The following is a 23,484-nucleotide window of genomic DNA, read 5'->3' on the forward strand; positions in this document are numbered from 1 at the left end:
TTTTCTGTTGAGGTGTACAGCGAAGGGTAGGAAACTGAAACTGAAACTGACGAAAGTACACAGTGTTGTGAGAATCTAGGTGCTTTCTGATTCAGCCACTGCCTTTATAACCCAACACCAGGGGTAGTAAGTCTGGCGGTAAAGTTACCCCGGATGCACCAAAATGACATCTGAGAGCACACTGCTCTTGAGAAGGTCGGGCCCAACAGATGTCGGCTTGGCATGAAGATCTCTCAGCACAATGATCATCAATCACAAGCAGTACAAACCTGTTCTACTGACTCAGAGGAAAAGTTCCCTGCAAAGTTTGACAACTAAGAGGTGCTTAAGAAAACCCTACGCTCTTAGAGCACGCCCACTGCCCAACTCAATATGCCTTCCATTTTGATTAAGCTGCCTATTGTTCGACCTACTGGACATGTGTCTCTTTCCATGCAACACTGACCAAACAATTAAGTGAATGATGGCCTCTAGCTCACGGACGGAGGAAACGGACTTGAAATAAAGTGGTACATTAGCATAATGTATTGACCATCTGAGGGCCCATAAATGAGAGAAGAGGGACGAGGCTAGGTTTACGAGGCTCGCTTTTGAGTCAGAAATTCTGTACAGTGTTCTTCATGTTTCTTTTGGAACAAGGGGAGATTTGAAGACAAGGGGCCTAATTCACAAACGGCCTCCGCAGTCACTGCGGTGGTCCCCCACCCGTGGTTGGACCTCCGTACAGCAGCTTCCCATTGCAGAGGTCCCACTGCGAGTGCGGGACCCCTGCTGCGACTGCGAGGCCTCCTCAGCAACTGCGAGGCCTCCTCAGAGACTGCGGAGGCTGTTTATGAATTGGGTCCAACGGCCTTGATTACAAGACCATGTTAAATTGCAGCATCCGCGCAAATCCATCTGCACAGGTGTTACAACTGCGACAGGGTTGGAGGTTTCCAGCACCTCAGAGTTTTCCCCAGATACATTTTTGAAGGACACGTATGTTGATATTAAGAGGGTAAAAGGGACCGATAAATATCGGGATGTGTAGATTTTATTGTGGAAAGAACGAAAGTCTACATGTTATTCTGAACTACAATGCAGACAACTCAAAATAGGAGCAAACACACCCATTACATTCCAAGCTCCAAGGTATCGGGTCAGATCAACAGAACATGTTACTTCAAGGAACTCGTAAAGCGCGAGGCCCAAAGAAGTTGGGTAAAGGGCAAACTGACGTCTTCACTAGATCCTGTATATGTAGTCATCTTACAAATGGAACCATAATAAATAAAGGTTGTATTGGTGCAAATTTAATGGAGCAACTCCATGTACCTGATCTCTTCCGCTTGCCTTAAAGGATGCGGAGTGAAGCGGTTTGGCTCCAAACCTTTCTTGGCCCACAGGGCAGAAAATGGAGCAAACTTACTCTGTCTGCACTATTGCTTCTGTGTTTACCTAGTAAATGAAAGAGTAACATGTTTTTTCATGTCTAAAATATAAAGAGTAAAAGACAGAACTAACTTTGAGGGGGAAACAATTTGTACAACTCAATTTAAAGACATCTAAACCAGTGTCATTTTTTGCTCAGATATTCATTATGGAAACAGGACATATGATGCACAATTGATTTAGTGCTACCACCTACCCCTCCGTGCAAGTTTCACGTAGCACGGTCACAGATTAATGTAATCTGAATTTGCAGGTGCTGCTTTGACCCTCCAGTGTATCTAGGTCGTGGACAGAAAGGGGAAAGGTTTGCCTGGCCGGAGGATCACAGACAGTAAATAGAACATTGAACTCACGGCTGCAAAATGAACCAAGTTCAAGGCATGTGTCCATTTGGAAAGTATTTTTCTGTAAATTCGCAAACGTTTGTGACATTTTGTAATGCACAGATATCTGAGCAATCATAGATGCTGCTCCTCTCTCATGCATTTCCTTCCAATTCCAGCTTTTTGCCAACATTATATAAAAAATAAATTTGCGTTTTAATGACCGCAAATCGCATCATAGGCGGAATTTTAATTGAACATGCAAATGAAACGGATAACATTCAGCCATCACCAGCACCTTACCACCCCGTACCCTGATCACAGTTCTCATTAAGTCTTGGGATCAGGTTTAGTCTTGCTGTGACTTGTACCTGACATGAAAATATTAAAGTATACAGGCCTCTCTCCAGCAATGTATGACAAAGGAGAGAATATTCTGGCCCCACCCATTTCCAGACTGATGGGGGCAATGCTAGGGATAGCTGATGAAGAAAGGTTGGAGTTTCATGGGTGAGTTTGGCGAAACCCTACTTACTACATATGGCTTCCACTGGAAGCCATTATACAGAACGCAGTGCTCCAGATGTAGTTATAAACTGCTGTCCTATGGGCACAGAATTATATATATATTTTTTAACTGCCCTCACATCAGAGTCAGGAAACAATAGGTTTTGAATATAGAGAGGAGCGGATTGTCGTGTACCGTGGTGGTTGACAGTCTCAATATCTCCTTTGCTTCTCCGCCGCTCACAGGCATTAGGGATGTGGGGAATGTAGGTGGGTGTTATTACCCCTGGCCTGCTCTGTCAGCTGAACTTCTACGCCATAGACATATCACTATGAAGTGCACACAGAGACTGGCATTTGTTATATCCTTTGCCCACAACTTACAAGACACGGGGCAGAGACAGGATGGTCTGTATTTATCAAGCACACAGCCCATGACCTTTTGACCTTGCTTCATGTGACCTGCGTGTGGGGCACAGTGCAAAAATGCCTGTAGCATGCGGCCATGCCCTGTATAGGCTGCATACAATGGCACTGGGGACACGGAACATTGACTATATCATTCATTATATTTGAATCTGTTACTTCTATAATGCGAAAATAGCCAAAAGCCAATAGAGCGCTGTATATGGTCAAAGACAAGCATAAAGTCAACAACTAATAGGAGAGGAAGCTGGGTGGAGGATGGTTAATGCATTGCGATGTAGTGTTCTTTAAAGAGGAGGGTCTTCAACTCTTTCCTAAACTGGAGCAGCGTGAGCTTTTCCTTACGGATTGTGTTCCAGATCCTCGGTGCACATATGGAAAAGGCCTGCTGCCTAATTTTTTCCCTCTGTTGACACCTCTTAGTCTGCAGGCTGATGGTTTCCTGGCTGCAGGTGTTATGTCATGCATCATGTCATTTAGGATGCCAACAGTGATGGTTGTGATGTCATCTGTGATGCCAGACATCCACAGAGTCCTAGCTCACACCAACTTAGAAACCCAACCACCAACGTAGCATAACCTTTGACTCCCTTATTTTTTACTTTATTGTAAACTGCTGGATGCTGTATGAAATTTAGAAAACGTAGTGGTCTTTGTCATCATGTCAAAGTGTGGATCAATATGATACCAGTTGCACTCCAATAGAGGCACTAGAAGTGTTAATCCCCAAAAATCGCATTGGATGGGCACTGCCTACCAATTAAGGATTACGCTTGAATGACTATCACGTCCTTCAGTCCACTATGCAAGCTAAAGTTTGTGCTGCAGTGTGCTCTGCGGAATGTTTCCTGGTATGCGCCTTCGTCTGTATGTCTGTGTTGAGTGTGTTAGTGAACACTGTACTTTGGTATCCTAAAGAGGGGCAAACTCTCAAAGGTAGCATATCCCATCACTATCTAAATTTAAAAACACAAGTTAAAATGCAGAAACCTTAATTAACAGATTTCAATATTGTATATAATTTAAGGATGGCACCAACTGCAATACATTTTTACTTTCGATTTTTTTCCAAAGAATGTGTTTTCTGTGCACCAAATCCTTGGAGAACAGTTCATAGTCTACCAACAAAATATAGATTTTGCAGATCAGTTTCAACCGCTAACAATTAAGGTTGAGTTAGCCCATTGGAGGGTTCTGTGCACAGCCTTCTAAACACCTGCTGACCAGCAATCACTTGAAATAAATAGAAATTCTATTTCTGGAAATACTAAAACCGGTGACACCGAACCCAACAACTGCTGCTATATGTTTCCCATTCAGAGATCGCATTAGGCTTTCCAAGAGAGGCGAACCGTAGAGGCAGAAGTCGCGATAACAGGTCTGCTAGTACAAGCCAGCTGCCCTGGTTAGGAATTATACAAATGACACTGAGACCAAAGACTGCGTTGACAGGGATCAATTTTCTTCTGCTGACACATGAAGCTGCACAGTGGAGAATATATGTGAAAACTTCGCACTACCATCCAGACTTATCCCATCTGCCCAAACTACTTAGGAGCGCCAACCGTTTGAGCAAATTGCTTCTAAAATGAATGTCTTCTAAATAATCAAGCCATAATTTGTTCCAGTCTATCATCTGAAGCCCAAAAGAGAAAACATATTAGCCTGACACAATAAAAGAGATTGAGAAATGCCTGTTTTCCTCAGCGACTTGCCATTCACTTACCGTGGCGCAGATAGCCGTTTTGACCACACGTTGATAATGTGGCATGCTAAAACCCAGCAATTTGTGTAATCCTGAATGTGATAATACTGCCTTCTTCACAAAGTGCCCCTGTAGTTTGGTGCTCTTTGTGACTATAAATAGCATTTGCATAAAAGCTGCATCCCCTGAAACTAAGAGCACTAAAAGCACTCAGGCTGTGCACAACAACGGTATCTTTCAATGTGGCACCAGTACGACTCATGTCCCCTGCCGAATGTCACGGCATCTGGCCAGAAGAGGCTCACCCAATGACAAAAACCTTCACCACAATATCCTATCACCACCTGAGCTCGCACCCACATCTCGGATGTGGGCAGGGAAGAGGGGACTATATTGGCTATCGACTGAGATGCAACTGCTCACTTTTGCACAGGCTGGATAACGCATTGTTGCGGTGCACTGTGCACAGTGGAGTTTGTAGCACGCAAACCAAGAGCGGCACACCCAAGCCAGTGAGAAACACCGCAAACGTCTTCGGGAAACGCAGTAACACCAATGCAACCACTATGTCCTTAAGAACCCTTCCCTGTGACCGCTTGGCGGAAGCAGCCCCAGAAGGAAGCATGAGCTCTGCCACTGCTGTGGATTCTTTAGGCACCCTGGAAAATACCAAAGTCATGTTGGGGGGCAATGATGTACCTCGATGGAGTAAGTGCGATGAAAAAACAATCTATAATGTGTTTATAAGAACAGCAGTACGTCGACTCATATTGCAGGCTTGACTATCCATGTAATATTATGTTGTAACAAGACAATATGATGACGCTGAAAGTTGCAAAAAGTCAACGATGCGAGCACAGGGTAGTAACAGCGCTGTTTTCAAAGCGCAGATGTCACACGCCCGGCGGGACACCCGAGGGTCGCCGAAGCCCTGTGGAGACCTCGGAAAGCGGTCCGCGCGGCTTGCAAAAGTCATGCAAAATGCTGGCTGCACTCTCGTGCCCAATTTGCATATGTTCTTCAGCGCGCAGAACGTCGCTCTATGTAATTGAATTGTTGTTTTTGCCTCTATTAATACTTATGCAAATGAGTCACTCCTGCAGCTGTGCTGTATTAATCATATGTGTGCTTCTGTCTGTCTGCCCTGCAGGCTCTGGGTCGCAGGAGAGAGGGGGTGGGAGGGGGCCACGCTAGTTCCCAACCTACAAGGAAACTCACTCATGTGAGCGAAGGCCTGCTAGCGAACAGGGGGCAGGACGGCAGAGGCGGCCTCTTACAGGCGCACAGAGAGCACCGGCCCTCACTTCAGAAGCAATGCTGAATAAAAAGGTAAGACATGCTTTGAATTCTCGCCACAAGACGGCTACATTAAAACACTGCGGAACAGCAACACTCACCTAAGAGGCGCTGTGCGTGCAGTACGTGCACTGGCACCGAACCACTCCGCAGATAATGCCAGGGAACGAAGGGCATCATTTAGAAGCAGAAATACTTAAAACACAAAGGCACAAATTAAAGATGTTGCTCCGTGCTAACCTGTTGTATTTGACAACAATATCTTAAAAGACATTTATGCGGGTACAGCTAGGCCCCTCACCCTGACTGGCCCCAATGTGCGTGTTTTACGCGGGCGCAAACTGCATACCGGGGAAATAAGAGAGGGCGTGGTATCGTCTTTATTTATTTCCTGATTGAAGTTCACATACCTTAATGAGGATATTAAATAAAGTAATGCCCGCAAGTTCAAAAGGAGAGTTACCAATACCCACTCGTTGGGCACAAGCATTATGCTAGCTTCCTTTTCAATGGCTGCAACCATTTGCAAAGAAGACTGGTGAGCTCAAGTCATTCAGAATAATGCCTTTTAGCAGCATTATATGTCCAAAGCCAATACCTCCACAACAGTCATTTATGCGGCAAACTGGAGACTCCTGTTAAACTGAGTGACTTGTAGTGAACTTGAAACACAGGCAGTCACATTCTTCTAAAAAGACTGCCTTGCTCCACTTGGCTTGACAGCGCTTCAAAAACACAAATCCAACTTTTGGCACAGTCACTGATATCTGATTTTACAATTCTCACATGTTCTATCTGGTGTGAGCAAGTGTTGCCTGTGTATCACTGGATGGTTCTTCCACACTACACAATTGCGGCCAAATCCTGAGGCGAAACTCCCTTCCAGGATATTTTCGTCTCGCTTCCACCAACCAACCTTCGGGAACGAATAAAAACCTTGATATTTCCTAACTTGTGTGCTAGGTCGACCTCTAACCTTTAAGCACCAGGACACCCTTAGGGTTATTTGTGCGTTTAACAAAAGAAAAGAATAATCAATCTATCAAATCAATGCATTCAAAAATATTTGGGAGTCTGTATACATTACGCTTTGACAGCCAGGGTCTCTCCCCTACAGTAACCTCTTGCTTTTCTTCCAATACCTAGAGGAATTCTGCTAACAGTCTAACAGTCTACTTTTAGAATGTTACAAACTCCATTCAGAATTCACAAAGTGGCACAGGCCATCTTTTAGCTGTAGCTGTAAAAGGACCTCTTTCCCATACAGCATCTAATATGGACAGCCTTCTTGTATGGAGAGCTGGTACCACGCGGGGCACCGTGTGAAGTACTGAATGCAAACTTTAAATCAGCAAATGACTTGGAAGCTTTAATGTTACGGGGTATGCTAAACAAAAACACGGATTCTTCGCTTTGGCAGAATTTTGTCCACTTGAGCTTTTGAATCCCTAACTACTAATTTGAGTTACTAAAAGTAATCCTTTATTAATCACAGTATTTATTTCATATATTTCCCCATGGTATCAATTTCAAATGGGCCCAGGAATTCTATCTATGGGATGCACCTATATTATTGTACATTGTGTTGGATAGGAAAAATCTATTGAATTTACTATAGCATTTATTTATTATACTTGAAGTATTAGTGAAGCGCAACAAAGGAATAAAAGGCAAGATCATGACAGACAGAGTTCAGCAAGTGGAGTCAAGGAGACAATTCAGAGGTAGCTTATATGGAAGTAGCATGATAGGGAACGGGTGGAAGTACATTTCTCCAGATAGGGGAGTCACACAAGTCTTTACTTCTTTTATGAAAATGCTGGAGGGATCCTCGGTGTTCCAGGGAGTTGGGGGTTTAGGGTGAGGGATAATCTCAGAAAAGCTCGGAAGGTGTGAGGCCCAGGAAATTGCCTAAACATAAGCATTTAAAGTTGTCTGTGTGTTTTCTCTTTCTGACTCAGCAATGTGTCAAGCCTGGCTACGGATTAGATTGTGTGGAGTACAAGCGCATTCCCTTCTCTCACCACCGATGAAGATGGAAGACCTATTAGCGATGAGGTCCTTGAAGATAATGTAATACGACCTGAAGAGTATGTGGTTTTGTAATGGCAGCCAGGGAAGAGAAGCCAGTGTGGCTTTAATGGGGTCGAAGCTGTTGGGACCCGTGATGGATCAAAATGTAACAGAGAGTACTGACAGGATACAGTGAGAACTCTGGCCTGGAATATGGCCTGGGGTTCATTAGTGAGATGTACTGCCTGATTATTTTAAGAAGGTTCTGTTGCTATAACGTCATTAAGGTTTTTTGCAAAGTTACCTTTGAAAGACAGCTGTGTGTACAATTTGCAAAATAAAGTGAATTTGTGCAGCATTCAATGATTATCAAGAAATGTACAAGTTTCAAGCTGACGAGTTATGCTTCCATTAGAGAGATGGAGGAACTCAGTCTTTGTGAGATTAACTTTGAGGCACATTCAGAAATTCCAGGATTAGGCAGTGGCAAAGCAGTCACTGAGGTGCTGAATGTCAACAGGGAGGAGACATTTGAGTATAGTTTTGTCGTAGGCACACTGCAGTATACTGGTGTTTTTACTTTAGTACAAGACTTGCCATGACACAGTGTGTAGGTAGAAGATCAAGGGAAATACATTCAGCACTCAGGAAAACTGAATGTAAGTGAAAGTGGAAGGTATTGTAGCATATGGATTAAAAAACTGAAGAGTATCCTACAAGGTATTAAAAAACAGCAATTATAGATGGACCTTCTGTTTGCCATGCAGGCTGTGAAGGTGGTGAGGTAGGCAATGGGATCAGCTGTGTTGAATGCAAGACAAAGAATGACTAACAGTGTGCCTCATCTAGTGGTCCAGGGTGTCATTGACCAATGTTATGGTGGTGGTTGTGGTGCCGCAGGAGGCTTGAAGCCTGAATGCTAATCCTGGCAGAGGTTGTGGGAGTGCTAGTAGGCTTGAGGATGGTTTGCTCTTTCCATTAATTTGCTTAGATTCGGATATGTGTAATGTGATGGGTAACTCCAGATTTTAAAGAGGTTGTGGTGCCACTTGGCATGAAGGTACTGACAGATTAGAGGAGCGGAATCACAGCATTAGGAAGGAGGTTCTGGTCTGGAGTCACATGCCTTGCTATGAATATTCATCTTTAATCTCTTTTGCGGGTGAAATGACAGGGTTATATCTAGCAGCTTTTGCAAATTTGCTAGTCTTAGGAAGAGGCAGAGGAGTATGTAAAGCAGTGATCATGAGTGTGGCATGGCTTTTTAGGGCCTACCAGGGACAAATGAGGTTTACCAAATTAATTGGCCATGGCTTCTTTGGAACCTATCTAAGGACATCATTTGAACCAAATCCAAATTGGTTGATCCAAGGAGGTGGGAGCAGCAAACAGACTAAGGGCCTGATTAGATCTTGACAGACAGGTTACTCTGTCACACCGGTGACGGATATACCGTCTGCCGAAATATAAATCCCATTGGATCTAGTGGGATTTATATTTCGGCGGACCAGATGTCCATCGCCGTTGTGAGAGTAACCAGTCTACCAAAATCTAAATCAGGCCCTAAGTCTGGAACAAATAGATCTTATTGCTCTTCTTGAACTTGCTGAGCATAATTGTGAAGTGCATTTGGTTGCAAAAAATACCATCATTTTGCTTCACAATGGAAAAGGCACTGTCAATTTATGTAGGATTTGCACAGAGAAGGATATACTTTCAATCAAAGACTATTGATTTATTCATGTAGGTTAATTTCTCAGTGTGATGAGGTGGAACACGGCCTGCCATGGCTTTGGTGAATAAAACCGACTGCCTTACTCTGACCCTATGCATTTACAGGCAGCCTTTGGAGGGCAACTTGTGGCAGACAGATATGCCTGTGTCGGAGAGAAATATGTTTAGCATTGGACTAACATCAGGGCCCTTGAGGCTTCAGTTTTAAGATTTATTTTATTTATAGAGAGATGTCCCTCTGCTGTTGTTTCAGAATGCTTGGTGTTAGGGAATGAACTTAGGATAGGACAGACACTGGGTCCAGATAGAATGATTCCGCAGGACGCAGCAGTGTTTGACGAGAGGTTCACGTTTCCATCAAAAAGAGAGCTAAGAATACCTGGGGAATAAATTAAATTTACTCTTAGAAGATATTAATGGGGCAAGGGTACGGGTCTCCGGGAAAGTAGTAGACATTTTCCACTGCACACAATGGTGCAGGAAAACCACATTTAAAAACAAGCATTAGAAAGCAGGCAGGTCTGGCTTTAGGTGCCAGCATTTTGGCTTTGTCAAGGTACTTTTTTGTTTTGTCATGGCTTTTGGAAAACGACATTGTTGGAGGGAGCTGCTGGGCTCTTGCCAATATAAAAAAAAATTAGCTAAAGTAAAAAAATATTTTTTGGTCTCAAAAACACATTTTGGCATAACAGTCCCTGGCATTAAAGAAAACTACTTTGTGGGTGTATGTGCTGGAAAGAACAAAACGCTGTCAAGCAGAGTGAATCTATCCGGTGGCTAAAGTAGGCTTTCCTTCTACCTCATGCTATATTCTGTAGTGTGTGGCACAAAAATGTAAATGATTTAATAACAGACCGATGGATGAAGACGGCTGTCTCACAGCCCCTATAACTATATTACACATATTATTCTAGTAAAATAAAAAGGTGTTGGCTAAAGCCAGACCTAAATAAGGTCTTCCCTTAATTTATGATAGTTCAGATGACCTCTGAAGCCTGGTGGTGACACTGGATTTGTATAGTGAATAGGTCAATAAAAAGCGCAGTTTAACTATTCAACAAAGAAGAAGAATATCGAGTCACAAGCATTACATAAATCATAAAACAGAATATTGCCAGGATGAGGCTCAGCTTATCAACACCATAAAGCACAATTTGAGTATTTTGTGCTATTTCCTAAATATAGCGTTTTTCCAAAATTTTGTTTCATACCAATGACTACTGCACGGATATTTCTGAGCTTTGGGCACATTCACTAAATATGAATTGTGCTTTTGTAATTCAACATATTAAATGTTTGCCCTCACGCTGCAGAAATAAGCATATTGTTGACAATATATTCAGAATACCAGCAGTTGGCGCCACTCTCAAACTGTTCTATGGTACCCCGTGAAAAAGCAGGTGGCCAGCATGTCAAAATTGCAGCCATGCTATCCAATTTTGGTATTAAATTTGGGTGAAAAAAAGTAGCCTAAATATACCTGTTGTATTTCAAAGCAGTGACCTTGTGATTATGCCTTCCATTGCAGCTTATGCAGAAATCATAGCACTGAACCAGTGCGGGACTGGCTGTAGCAGGCACCGGACGTTTTCCTGGTGCGCTGGTTTTTGACCCATGGGGGCGGTTTGTTACTGGGGGGTCGGTGTTGCATCAGTGCTGCAGTATCAACACCCTGCCTACACTCTCCCCCTACCGGTCGAGTGGAATTTCCATTGCTTGCTTCTGCTCCCAGTCCGGCCGTGCACGGAAGTTGTATCCGTGATGTCCATGAGGGGACGTGCAAAGCATCACAAAGTGCAGATGACGCTACATGGACGGATGCCATCTTTTTGTTATGTTAATGGCCAATGGAAGAGAAGGTTTAATCACATGTGTTCCGGGATGGCAGCGTCCAACAGGGGAACCTAACTCTGCATTTTATGTTGAAATGTTCGGTATGCCTTTGTTCCACGTTAATACGGTTGTATTAAAGCTGCGCTTCAATGATCCAGTCCCCTCCCCCAACCAGCCTTGCAGTCTTAGTAATGAGGCCAAGTTAGCGGAAAGGTTCATGGTGAAGGAGCTGTTGGTCCGGCTTAGCTGCTCTCCCCATCTACACAACAATAGTTCTACTTCTGCTCTTCCTTCTGCGCTTGCTTGTGACAGCCATGAGATAAACTCATCATCAGACTATTATAAACAGATATACATGGTAGCCCAGCCCCGTTTTGTGGTTGCCATCGCCGATATCGAGATGTTCTAATTAACCAGCTATATAGAAGGGGATGGGGTGTGATACTGACACAACACCTCCTTCTGTGTGATTGTTTCAGGATGCAGTAACACCAGGTGCGGTGCTAATCCAACACAGCACGGCAAACACAAGTGTCATCACTGTATTTCCCTACATATGCGCATGCCCCGCGTGCGACAGCAGGAAGGAGGTAAAACGCTCTCCGGACAGCTTGAAAGACATCTTGTGGACATCACATGATGGTCATTTAATTTCCGACACGACACCGGAAAGGTCGTTTTCAATGAACAGCGTGGTCAATGGGATGCAGCATAGTCACAGAAGGCCTGGTTGGCGGAGCGGATGGATACAATAATGATATTGTGGGGCTAACTCAGGGTGCAGTGCATGGTTTATTTCACAAGTCAAATTGGAAGCTGCTCTTGAGCATGAATAATCTCGTTACATGGATCTTCATCACAGAATCCCAGCGACCAGTTTGATTTCAACTGGTCAGTGCAACGTATGATAAACCCCTCAGTAATGCGTCCACTTGCTTATGCGGTTCTTTCTTGTCCGCACCAGCTGATGACTCCAGAAAACTTGACAAAGGGTATGCACCAGGCTCTAGACCACATCCATCTTATTCCAGAATGGGGACCAGGAAAAATGTTAGTATGCACATGTAACACAATCAACCCTAGGTTCATAAAAAGTGTGCATGGAGCTGGGATGCATAGAAACACACAGATTCACCATCTCCCTGCACATTTTAATTGTGTCCAATGTGCTCATCCACCTCTGACTTCTAGTTAGCTCGAATGTGGAAACCATTTTTGAAACCTGGAGCTGGTGGTCAAATCGCCCCTTTACAGCTTCTATGCAGCAATGGAAAAGATTGAGCGCCAGACTCACTGATCTGTGACAATCACAAGCATATGGATTGTGTCCATCTAACAAAAAGGTGCATATCTATAAAATAGGTGAGGGCGGAAAGTACTAAAAGGATATCGGATGCACTTTGTGCAAATGCTAGAGTGTCTAACAAAAGTGATGCACACCACCCACTACTAGAAAGCTAACAGAAACAAATACCTGTTTCTGATGTGGCAGAGGAGTCACCAAAGAACTTACAGCATCAGACAGACGAGAAGACATTGGTAATCTTCATGGGTGAGAATGCCGTCTTCTATGACACTGGTCAGAGTACTCTGGTGATGTATTATAGATGAACAATGCAGTCATGTGCTGTCATAGTGTTAAACATAGCAACAAAGGACAGGACACCGTGTGAGCAGGTGCATGCTGCAAGCATGTAGAAACAAAAGGTGAAAACAATGGGCAGCATGGGGAAGGTGTTCCTGCAGCCCCCAGGCATGGAGAGTAGCAGAAATATGGCATTACATCCATCCCAATGTAATATTGTTTTGAAAAGACATTAAATGAGAGCGCAATGGCAGCAGGTCAGCAGCTGTCACTATGCTCTCACCAGATCGCTCCTATAGCTTCTGTACGTGCAATGCATCCGTGTTGGTGCCAATTAATCAGCACCATTGTTGTGTTGTGATTAGCAGGCTACTGGGCATGAAATGGGAACAATGGCAATTCTCGGGCTGCGCCCTGGCTCCGAGAAAGAGAAAGGAAGATCATTCACTGACTCACATTCATAACAACCATTCTAAAGAATGAGGTGGCACAGCGAAACACCTGATAGCTGCTGAATAGAGACCTCCTCACACACATTCAACCACAAACGTAATCTATATAAGGCAATACCACATAAATGAACCTATTCGGTGTTATATTCCTTTTGATTTTAGTGTACAATAGTGTTAGAACCGGCACTTTCTGGTTTGTTGAAGGGATTCCCCCCAGCCAGGCAGAATCTACCACTCCTCTCAAGGGCGGGTGATTACACTTGCTGTATAACCTGTGCTCACCCTTGGGTAGCTTGACATTGAGCAGTGAGCCTTTTTCTCAGAGGCAATGTGTAAAGCAAAGGCACAGCTGTCACACGCGATAAATACACTGAGCGTCTCAAAAGGGACTTCACACAGGATGAATGTAAATAACGTTTACAATCAACACACATAGTCAAACCTTATAACATGAACATGACATGCTTTTGGGCATAAAACACATTTGGAAATATTACTAGCAGTACTATGCCCACTTGTGTCATTATACTATCAATAGTATGCACACTGTGGACAATTGCTAATCTAACCCCCCCCCCCCGCCAATAGAGACACAGCACACTTATGCAGTATGACACGCTATCCTCCCCAGGCCCACACAAGCAATCCTGATAATACAGTCCCACACAATAATAAGGGACACACCGGTTCACCACAATATCATAGATGTGTACATACATGAAAATAGAACACTTTTTAGCAGCACAGCGGGCCGGAGCCACACAGGTAAACCCAACGTCAAATGTACTGTACTTTTGACATGAAATCAATGTATAAAGTGGCACCACAAACCAGTGTTGTGAATCGCAGGCCACCCACTGCCCATCTCTCCCACTCACTCACACACTAACTTCGCAATGCTACGTTATGCAGCAGGTACCAGGCCTGTCTGTACGGAACACTTCCGCACACATACACCCTAATGCAGCAGTTCAATGGATCACACCGTGCAGATTACCTGGCCCCAGCCTCCCTCCAGCCTCTGGTTCACCCCGACTGTCCTATACCCCTGCATGGAAGATAACCAACCCCACCTCTCGGATACTATGCCGCATGCGGCTGAAGACATACTTAGTCCAGGTCCTCGAGAAGCAGGTGGGGATATGTAGCAACTTTTAATTAGGAGGTAGTCATAAACAAGTGAAGGTTAGCAGCCACTAAGGAAGTTTACCCACAGGCCTCAAAACACTGTAGAGTCATGAAGTCTCTTGAACCGCCTCTTAACTGTCTCAGAAGTGTTCCTCCAACCAAATAATCTCTCTTTCACTACCTGGCACCAATATATTTTCAGGAGGGGCCAGGTATGGAGAGGGCAGTTGGTCAGAAAGGGAACAACCAATAAATGGGGAGTAACATGGGGACGCCTCTCGTTGGGAGGAGGCACCCCAAGCAGTACCCGATGATCAGGGTCATGCCCAGGCAATCTGGGCACAGCGTCTGGTGCCCGTTGGTATGAGTTGCACCAGATACTTCAGGTCTCCAACACGAAAAGTTGCAAATTACGTACCTCACTGGAGCCAGGCACGCCGGCACACAAGACTCTTAGAGCATAGAAATGCACATATTCTATAAGTGGCATTTCTAACTAAGTTATGCCGAAAACTCTTTCACCATTGGAAATGGTTTAGCATGGCGAATCCATTGACAGGAATCATCATAAAGCTTCTCCAATGCAATCCACTATTGCAGCCACAAGTGATGTCAACCACTTCCCCCTGTAACTTTTGGGAAGAGCAAGACTCATAGGTAGTGAAAACACACACAGGTATTCCTCACTATCTTTAGCGCATGTGTGCTAAAGCGCACACTGACCTACAATGGAAGGATGGACACATAGTATCCAGCACGAGGGGTGCAAGTGCGCCCGCCCGAGGCTGCAACAGCAGACTGGACACGGGTTTAACTAATACGCGTGTCAGGGCTTAAGCGCAAATCTGCAACTGCAGGAGGCACACACAATCATGGGCACCATAGGTGTGGCTGCAACCTGCAGGTGGCTCATGAGTTTAATCATAATAGCTGCCAATACACACACACCGGTCAGTGAGGGCCGACCAGCCCGTGTTTCAGAACATCGAGTCAGCGCCACTACCCAACACGGGTAGAAAGAGCATGCACACTTTCACAATGTATTTACAGTTCGAAAGTGCCCAGAGCCAGGAGGCCAAACAAGAGAATCAATAAAACCCAGGCAGAAAAAGAAAAATGTTTAGGGAAACCCTACCCGACGAGTAACAGATCCTACAAATAGATATAATTTTCTATGCAACAATGCATTTTTATTTTATATGGTTTTAATGTAGTGCTGTACAGGGGGGGAGAGTTGCATATTAAAGGGTTCTACAAGGGGGTCCAATAGGTTAGATGACGGGGTGGGAGGCAGAGGTTGAATGGGCATTTGGAGAAGACTTATCTGCTTTGATCAACAGGGAAAGATGGGCCAGCAGGCCTGGGTGGGTGGAATTGGTGGGCTCATCTTTGAAGGGGATCTACTGAGGAACAATAGGTCAGAAGATGAGATGGGTTTGTAGATTTATTTGGTGTTAGAAAGAAGACTAAGGTGCTTTGATCAACAGGTGTGGCGAAGCAGCCAGAGCTGCGGATTCTGGAGGTCAGGGTCCGCAGTTCGATCCCTGGCACCAGTTCAGCATCATACGACTCTGGGCAATAGCTTACTTGATCTCCCCGACGACCTCCAGCACCGTGAAACCCTTGAGGGGTGATATGTTCATGCTTTACAAATACGAATTATTATTACAAATGCAAATTATAACAAGGGATAGGTGAGCTAGTAAGGCCTGGGTGATGGGATCGGATGTGCTCGTGCTGGCAGGACAGCATGTTAGATACTGATGTGTGGACATAAACTGAACTGGTGGTAGACAGCTGGCTACATGGGCTTTGGTCAACAGAGATTAGGTGGGCTAGCCAGGCCTGGGAGGGTGGGATACGTAGCGCTTATACTTGAAGGAGGCATATTCGAGGACAGTTTAAAAAAAGGACTTTAACCGACTTTGAGAAAAGAGTGAGATAGGCGAGTTGTTAATATGGGCTGGGAGTGAGATCCAGAGGCTTGGGCATCCATTCTGAATGCATCCTTCCCTAACAGGGAGTGTTTTGGTATGTTTTTATATCTTGGTTGTTTTAATTCACTTTAATTAGGGGTTGTCTAATACTATCAGTTTACTGCTCAGCTGAGACAGTTTCTCAGCGTGATGTGGTATGTGCACGATTCAAAGGTATACAAATTTGATCTGGAAGCTGAAGAGGAACCACCGGCTCAAGTGTCCAATGTGTGAGGTGTGATCCCCGTGCCTATGCCTGTTACCAGACACTCAGTCATCCTCTGAACTAACTGTATGGAGCCCATTTCACATACACTTAAAAACAATTATTGGCAGTGATCCTTCTGGGACAAGGCAGGAAAATAACTTTGTGAATATCTAAAGAAGGTTTATTTAAGTCAACAAACTTTGATCAGGCTTTAGACACTGGATTCTATCCATCCATCCGTCCATCCATCCATCTTTTTTTTTAGAGCTGTTAATATGCTGTTCGATATGTAAGCATATGTGCTGGGTTAGTGCTGGACTGTTTGCAGGCTTAGGAAGAAACTACTGGTATTAAATAAATTAAAGCACACCTTGATTCACATATTTCTGATCACTGATTTAATGCCGAAGTCGCGGATTGCAGAAGCATATTGGTGTGGACATTCTTTTTCCCCTGTCCCTCCCGTCAGAGGATTCAGACACAGTGGTAATACTTAGTAAGACACTTGTACACTTGTCACTTGCGACCTGTGTCTATTCATCAGCTCGTAACACATATGAGAACTGGTGCACTGAATGTGTATGATAAGGAAACTAAATATAGGAGAGGATGTCAGATCTTCACCTATAAATGTTATAAACAGTTATAAACATTACAAACTTTGGACACAGCTCCTGGCTTTTCACAGCCCTGAAGGTTAAAAGCCCTCCAAGAACCAACGACTCTTACACATAAACCGACTACCTTTTTCTGTCTTTGGGGGGGGGCGTTGGGGGGGCAGGATGTGATCCTTTTCATCGGTCGCTGTTTTCATGACAGCACCCTGTGTCTCCAGATGTTAAACAAACCTGCGGTCTATTTGCTCACGCTAACAACCTGAAGCTGAAGCGCAGTGACCCCGGGGAAAGAATTGTCCTCTGGCAAACAATGGCTGCGCAACCTTTGGACGCCATGGTTGAAATGTCTAGGAAACAGATGAATGGCTGTTGCTTCACTTCGGGCTTTGTTTACCGTGGCGTACAAAGGCAAAGACAAAAACCTGCGCCGACTGCCCCACTGCAAGCAGGACTCCTCGATGGGCTCGCTCGATAAGCAGCAAGAACAACAGCCCCCCATATTAACCCCACCGTTGCCTCGTCGCCATTGTGCTGCGACTTACCTGTAATTGGAGCGGGCCTAAGCCTGGTGTTGCCGCAGCAGCAGCTGCCATGGTAGTCGGTATCAGCTGAAGAGGGTAAGGGTCACCTAAGTAAGAGAATAATAGAGGCGTCAGCACCTTTTATCTACTCTCCACCTGCAAATTAAACTCCTGCATTTATTCTTTCCAAAGCCGGCCTTTGTGTGCTGTGCCGGGGCCTAATGAAAAGCGCCATTGTGCAGCCCTCTGCTAACACTCTTTTCACAATTCGAACTGAGAGAGGAATGCGAATAAAAGGCGCAAGGCAATTAAGGCGGAAACCTCATCCCTTTTATTTTTTTTTTACTCGTGATGCATTTAGGGAAATAGGAAAAAAAAAAGGTGCACATTGATCAGAGCACGACACTTCAAACGAGTTTGCGGCTTGGATGAGATTGTGATATTGAAAGAGGCCACATTAACTGTCGTGACCATGTAGGTGGAATTAGTCAGCCCAGTGGCCTTAAGTGTTCACAAACAAAACACAGCAGCACACCATCCAACGCCAGGCGCATCCAACAACAGCTACAGCGACCAGCACAGAAATACCCGTTACTTTCAGCACCTGCCAGACGGGTGTGTCTGCGCCTCAAACACATGGACAACACGTCTGTGTGAAAGAAAGGGGAGCACTGACAGGGCTGCAACATAGCTCGTAGGACAAGGTGGATGCCGCCATCGTTCCAAATTGAAGGCAATCCCAATTCGGCTGGCAGCTCAATTATGGGCTAACTTCAGATTAAAAGTTTAAAACTAATATGGGAGCACTACACTCCAGGTTTGTTTCCACTCACGTTTTACTAGGAACAAGCTGGCAAAATGTGAATGGGGGAACATGGTCACGAATGTAGGAAAAAATGCGAGAATGGAGGCGGACATATCAATTATTGTAGTTATTCCCCATTCCAGTGTGGTAATATTATGTGCTGAGTTTACAGCACCCCATGGGATTGGGATTTTCGGGCCTCCTCACTCCTGTAATGAAGGCCTGGGTATTAGGCAGGTTTCAGAAGGGAAGAACCTACAAAAAAAACAATTTTCACTTTTTATTTTTCATTTTTTCCTTCTGTGTGCACATAACCCATTCAGTTGAAAGCCCCATGTGCTCATGGTAGCTCATGTTATCTGCCATATTTGTACATAGTTGGTCGATGGAAAAAAGTTCTACCAATTTAACTACACACAGTTATACAGACCAACGCTTTAAGTTGATGCATTAACAATCTTTTTAACAAAAATCGTGTGGCTTCTTTGCGCGCTGGGGGCACTGTCCAGTGCATATTCGCTGACACATAGAAATTGCAACAGGAAAATCAATAAAACTGTTATGGAGCTACTCTCTGTGCCGGGGTGAAATGACAAAATGTTTTAAAGCTTTCAGTTCAATTGATAAGGTTTGTCAACCCATTTGCAATACTCTAAGACACATCTGGGCATGCAGAGAGTGCAACCAACAGGCTTCTATTCAGAAGCAACTTCCGCCTTGCTTAACTTCCTAGACAACAGTGCTCTAGAATCTGGGACTTGTAATTTCTACTATTCCCATTCCAGCCCTACCCTGCTGAAAGCTCCTGGCTAAAAACATGGCAATGTGGCCAGCTGCCAACCCTGAACATGTGTCAGCGCACTACCCGTCAGTTCATAACCAGCTGTGCTATGCCACACATGAAGCTACAGTTTCAGGTCTTAAAGTGGGGTTCTCTGAGCACTCAGAAAATTCTAAGTTGAGGTGGAGGTTTCAACATGTGTTTTTTTATTAGACATGCATTAGTCCATTCTGCCCTTGCCAACATGTGTTTCGTCTCTTGCGGACAGTCTTACAGAAGACTTCAGCAGGGCTACTCTTCTAGTTGTGTATTCAGAAATTAAGAAAAGTAGAGTTGTTCTAGTATTGAACATATGAGTAAGCCCCACGGTAATGTGTAGAAACCGGGGCGTAGTTTGGCTATTATCCCTTTCTGCCTGAAGGGGTTTCAGATCACGGCTGCAAAGAAGGACTGTTTAAGATAACCAGCAAATGTCTCTCTGCGAGAAGGAGCCACACCGAGTCTCATTCCCTAGTCAGTCAAAAGAGTGCAGGATGTGGTGTCTCACATACAAATAAGGATGGATGAACCCTTCAATAAACAAATCCCTGACTGACAGCCTTATTAGAAACAAAACTGTATGAGGCAGATGGTCGGATTCCTCCGATGAGTGCTGCTATGCTTTGGAGAAGGGGGCTGCAATTATCAGTATATAAAGTAGTTGCACCGCCTATAGATATTTTACCTTCCAATGCCGGAGAAGCCTATTTTTACACATGCAGCGTTTTACACAAAATTACATAAGCAAACTCTAAGCAGGGGATTAATGACCAACCCTGGTTAAAAATTGGTGACAATTCCGATGATAGGCCAAGAGCTAACACATATCTTAAAGGAGGAAACACATTCACTTTAAAAATGTTTATGTGAACGAGGATTGTGGAAATTGTTTAACAAAATGGAAGATTGTAAGCATCTGAAATTGAAGACTGGAGTTTATTAACATGACCTATACTTTTTTTGCGGCAGACAACAGGGATTAATACTCAAAAGGAGACATGCATCATTCATTACTATTTTCAAATAATTTGATCACCCTCCTTCTACTTTCTCTAGTCACCTCCTTCACTCGGAAATAGGTCATTGCAATAGGAGAGACAAAGGCTTCTCCATTCATAAACATGGGTTTATGACCAAATTTACCTTTTTATGCCCACCAGGAATTCACACAGGAATTGGTTTGCCTTTATCAATGTCCATATAGTTGTTCATCTGTGGGTATTGACAAACTCCACCCGGGAAAGAGTGGGAAATTTACTCCCGCACAGGGTAGTGTAAATCCACGACCAGGGCAGGAAGGGGAGAGGATCAGCTCAGATTTGGAGGGATTTCTTCACATGCACATGATAAAATATATTTCCCACAGAGAAAACAAGTTGAATTTGCACAAGGAGTCCTTTTTACCCTATGCAGACTTATCTACTATAGTGAACTCTGCACAGATGGAAATAGTATTCCTCTGGAAGGTCATGTGGCCTTCCCAGGATTACACCTGGTGTAATCTTGAGCATGTTTACGAAACTCAACAGGTAGGAGACACAGGTTCAGATGAAAGTGGAGATCGCCATATGTACTTTTCCTAATTTAGTTTGTGAATCAGGCTCCATGTGCATTATGATCTTGCCTCTGAGTCACACCTATGAGCAAAAATGATCCACACTCTACTAATATCACATAGAACTGACCTGCACTAATAATTAACTGCTTATGTTGCACCTGCATGATAAGCATGCAATGCATAACATTTGTTGAGGCTGCAATCTGGGAAAACCATGTTACGTACCACCTTTGAGGCGGCTACAATAGCTTCATGTACCTAGTCCACAATGAGGGGTAACAGGGGCTTGGGGTTTGAGATTCAAATTCTAATATTAAGAAGGCATAACTTTATAATTTCTTTCCAGTCTGCATGTTACATGAAATCTTCACACCCAATGTGCCAAACGCTCAGTAATTGTCACAAATGTGACAAAAGACAAAATAAAGAAACGAGATCTGTTGGAAACAGAGGTAAATAGAATAGTAAATAAAACCACCGGGAGTGTGGATACTAGCAGGAGTTTTGGTTATCAATAGCTGTACATCATTAAGCTTGTCCTCAATAATAGATGAAAATAAAATTTAACGACAAAAAGCGTAATTACTTAATGCATAGTCTAACTCAAGGAAGGGTGGAAGAAAAGGAACAGGATTTATGGAAAGAAAGACTATTCAAAAAGCCACTCACAACTTGTGTCATGAATGACCAGTCAAGATTACAAATAGGGTGGATTGATAAAAATGAAGTCGCGGCTCAACAATATCAGTATCATTTTAGCTCTGTACAGGACTTATAGAAACTCCCAGACAACTCAATGAAACCATGAAAGTCATATCTTTGAAAGCAGAACAGTCACTGCCTTAGAGGAGATAACTGCTATGACAGAAAGAGCACCAGGGGAAATATCCTGAGAGAGGCTGGGAATTTACTCACTATTGCTTGACGAAGGTTGGACCAGGTAGGAGAGTAGTGAGACATCATGGCGAGAAGGAATGGAGCTAATGTAGTAGTCCCATTGCAGGTGTCATTTCCAGAGCCGGATAAGAAATCAAGTGGAGGCAAAAGAGCCAAAGGAATCCCAGAGATTTTGGAGGGTGATGGGATGTGGGAGACCTGTATGGCCTGTTGTGCATGTTAGCAGCAACCACTCATGGGCTGGGAAACTAGTACATCGGAGCAGCCTGCTGAGAATGCGAGGACCCACCTAGATGTCCATTGGACGATTTACAAGAGTGACTGTTCAAACTTTGACACAAACCACAAATTACTTATATTGAATGGGGCCAACCTAAGGACAGGCATTCATATCCTAACACCTGAGCGCAGCATTTATGCTTGAGATAGGATTGTTTTAATGAGCCACAGAGGGTGTTCACCAGCTTTATTTTCCCAGTAAAGCGGACTTCACCCAGTGGACCATGTACAATATAAATAGCTAAGAAAACTAGAGGGGACCATAAACAGATTTTATTAACCCTTGAGGCACCAAGCCCAACAGTAGATCGGAGGCTTATCCTTCTGGGCTCTGCCTCACCAACTAGAAGGCAAAATAGAGGAAATTAGCAGAGAGCAAACAGGTGAGGCCCCCAAGTTCTCCACAGTGGATTTAAAAAATTGACTGCCATACTAAAGCAGAATAAAATTCTTGCCTTTGCTACACTAATCCTGGAAACCTCTTCAGCAGAATCAGGCCAGAACCCAAGAGCTTCCTGCTTGGGGTTGAAAGGAAGCACTGACCTTATCTATTGTCTACTGGGTGAGGGAAGTGCTGGATTTGGAAAAAGAAGAAGACCCCATACATGTGGATTGATGACAAAGAACCGAATACCTGCACGAAACAAATTTAGGGATAAAGTCTTTGTCTGAGGGCCTGAGAGTCATGGACCTCAGAAGTGGATACAATAAAGAGGAGAAACCTAAATGCAACCAGCAAAACACTGAGCCCAAGAAACGGATGCAGGTCTGCTTTAACCAGTGAATCACATATGACAAAAAAAAACACATCTTTTGAAACTCTAGAAGAGCAGAGGAACCCCTTACCGCAATGAAGATGCGAAATGGCAAAGAGTGGATAAGAAGGGTAAATAGGAAATTAGAGGAGGAAGTGTTGGGCTTCGACAGATGTATGTGACTTCACAGACGTTAATATTACAATGTGGTACAGTCTTGGATTCGTAAGCAAAGTAGATTATGTCGGTATAGAATACAAATTGCCAACAACAATGTTCATAGAAATATATGGTTGATGTCTCTCCTACATTCCTCTGTTAAATGTTTAAATTGACTTAAATAGTCAGTCTTAGAAAAGGTCAGTTTTTGATAAATTGAGCATTACCATACCTAGGAATTAAATACTTCGTTGGGTTGTGTATCCACTTTGACATTTTGATGTTTCTACACAAATTGGTTTGAAAACTAAAAGATTTAAGAATGACCAGACTCTGTAGAAACCATGTGCATCACGATGTCCATTACATGACAGAAAAGAACACATTAAACCTGTTCGAGCCCAGATTTGAGACAGCATGCCACAAATTGTACATATCAAACCCTCGAGGATGTGG

General features: G+C 43.9%; 1 protein-coding gene across 3 annotated transcripts in view; it reads right to left on the minus strand.

The window, feature by feature from the left end:
- SOX5 (SRY-box transcription factor 5) overlaps positions 1–23,484 on the minus strand; it is a 423,652-nt gene that overhangs the window by 110,607 nt on the left and 289,561 nt on the right. For all 3 annotated transcript variants that reach the window (XM_085652751.1, XM_085652752.1, XM_085652753.1), the window contains one exon: positions 17,777–17,862. In XM_085652751.1, the coding sequence (XP_085508877.1) occupies positions 17,777–17,862 (86 nt within the window). The remainder of the gene's footprint in view (positions 1–17,776; positions 17,863–23,484) is intronic.

This window comes from Triturus cristatus, chromosome 4_1 (genome assembly GCF_964204655.1).
Source record: "Triturus cristatus chromosome 4_1, aTriCri1.1, whole genome shotgun sequence".
Taxonomy (NCBI): domain Eukaryota; kingdom Metazoa; phylum Chordata; class Amphibia; order Caudata; family Salamandridae; genus Triturus; species Triturus cristatus.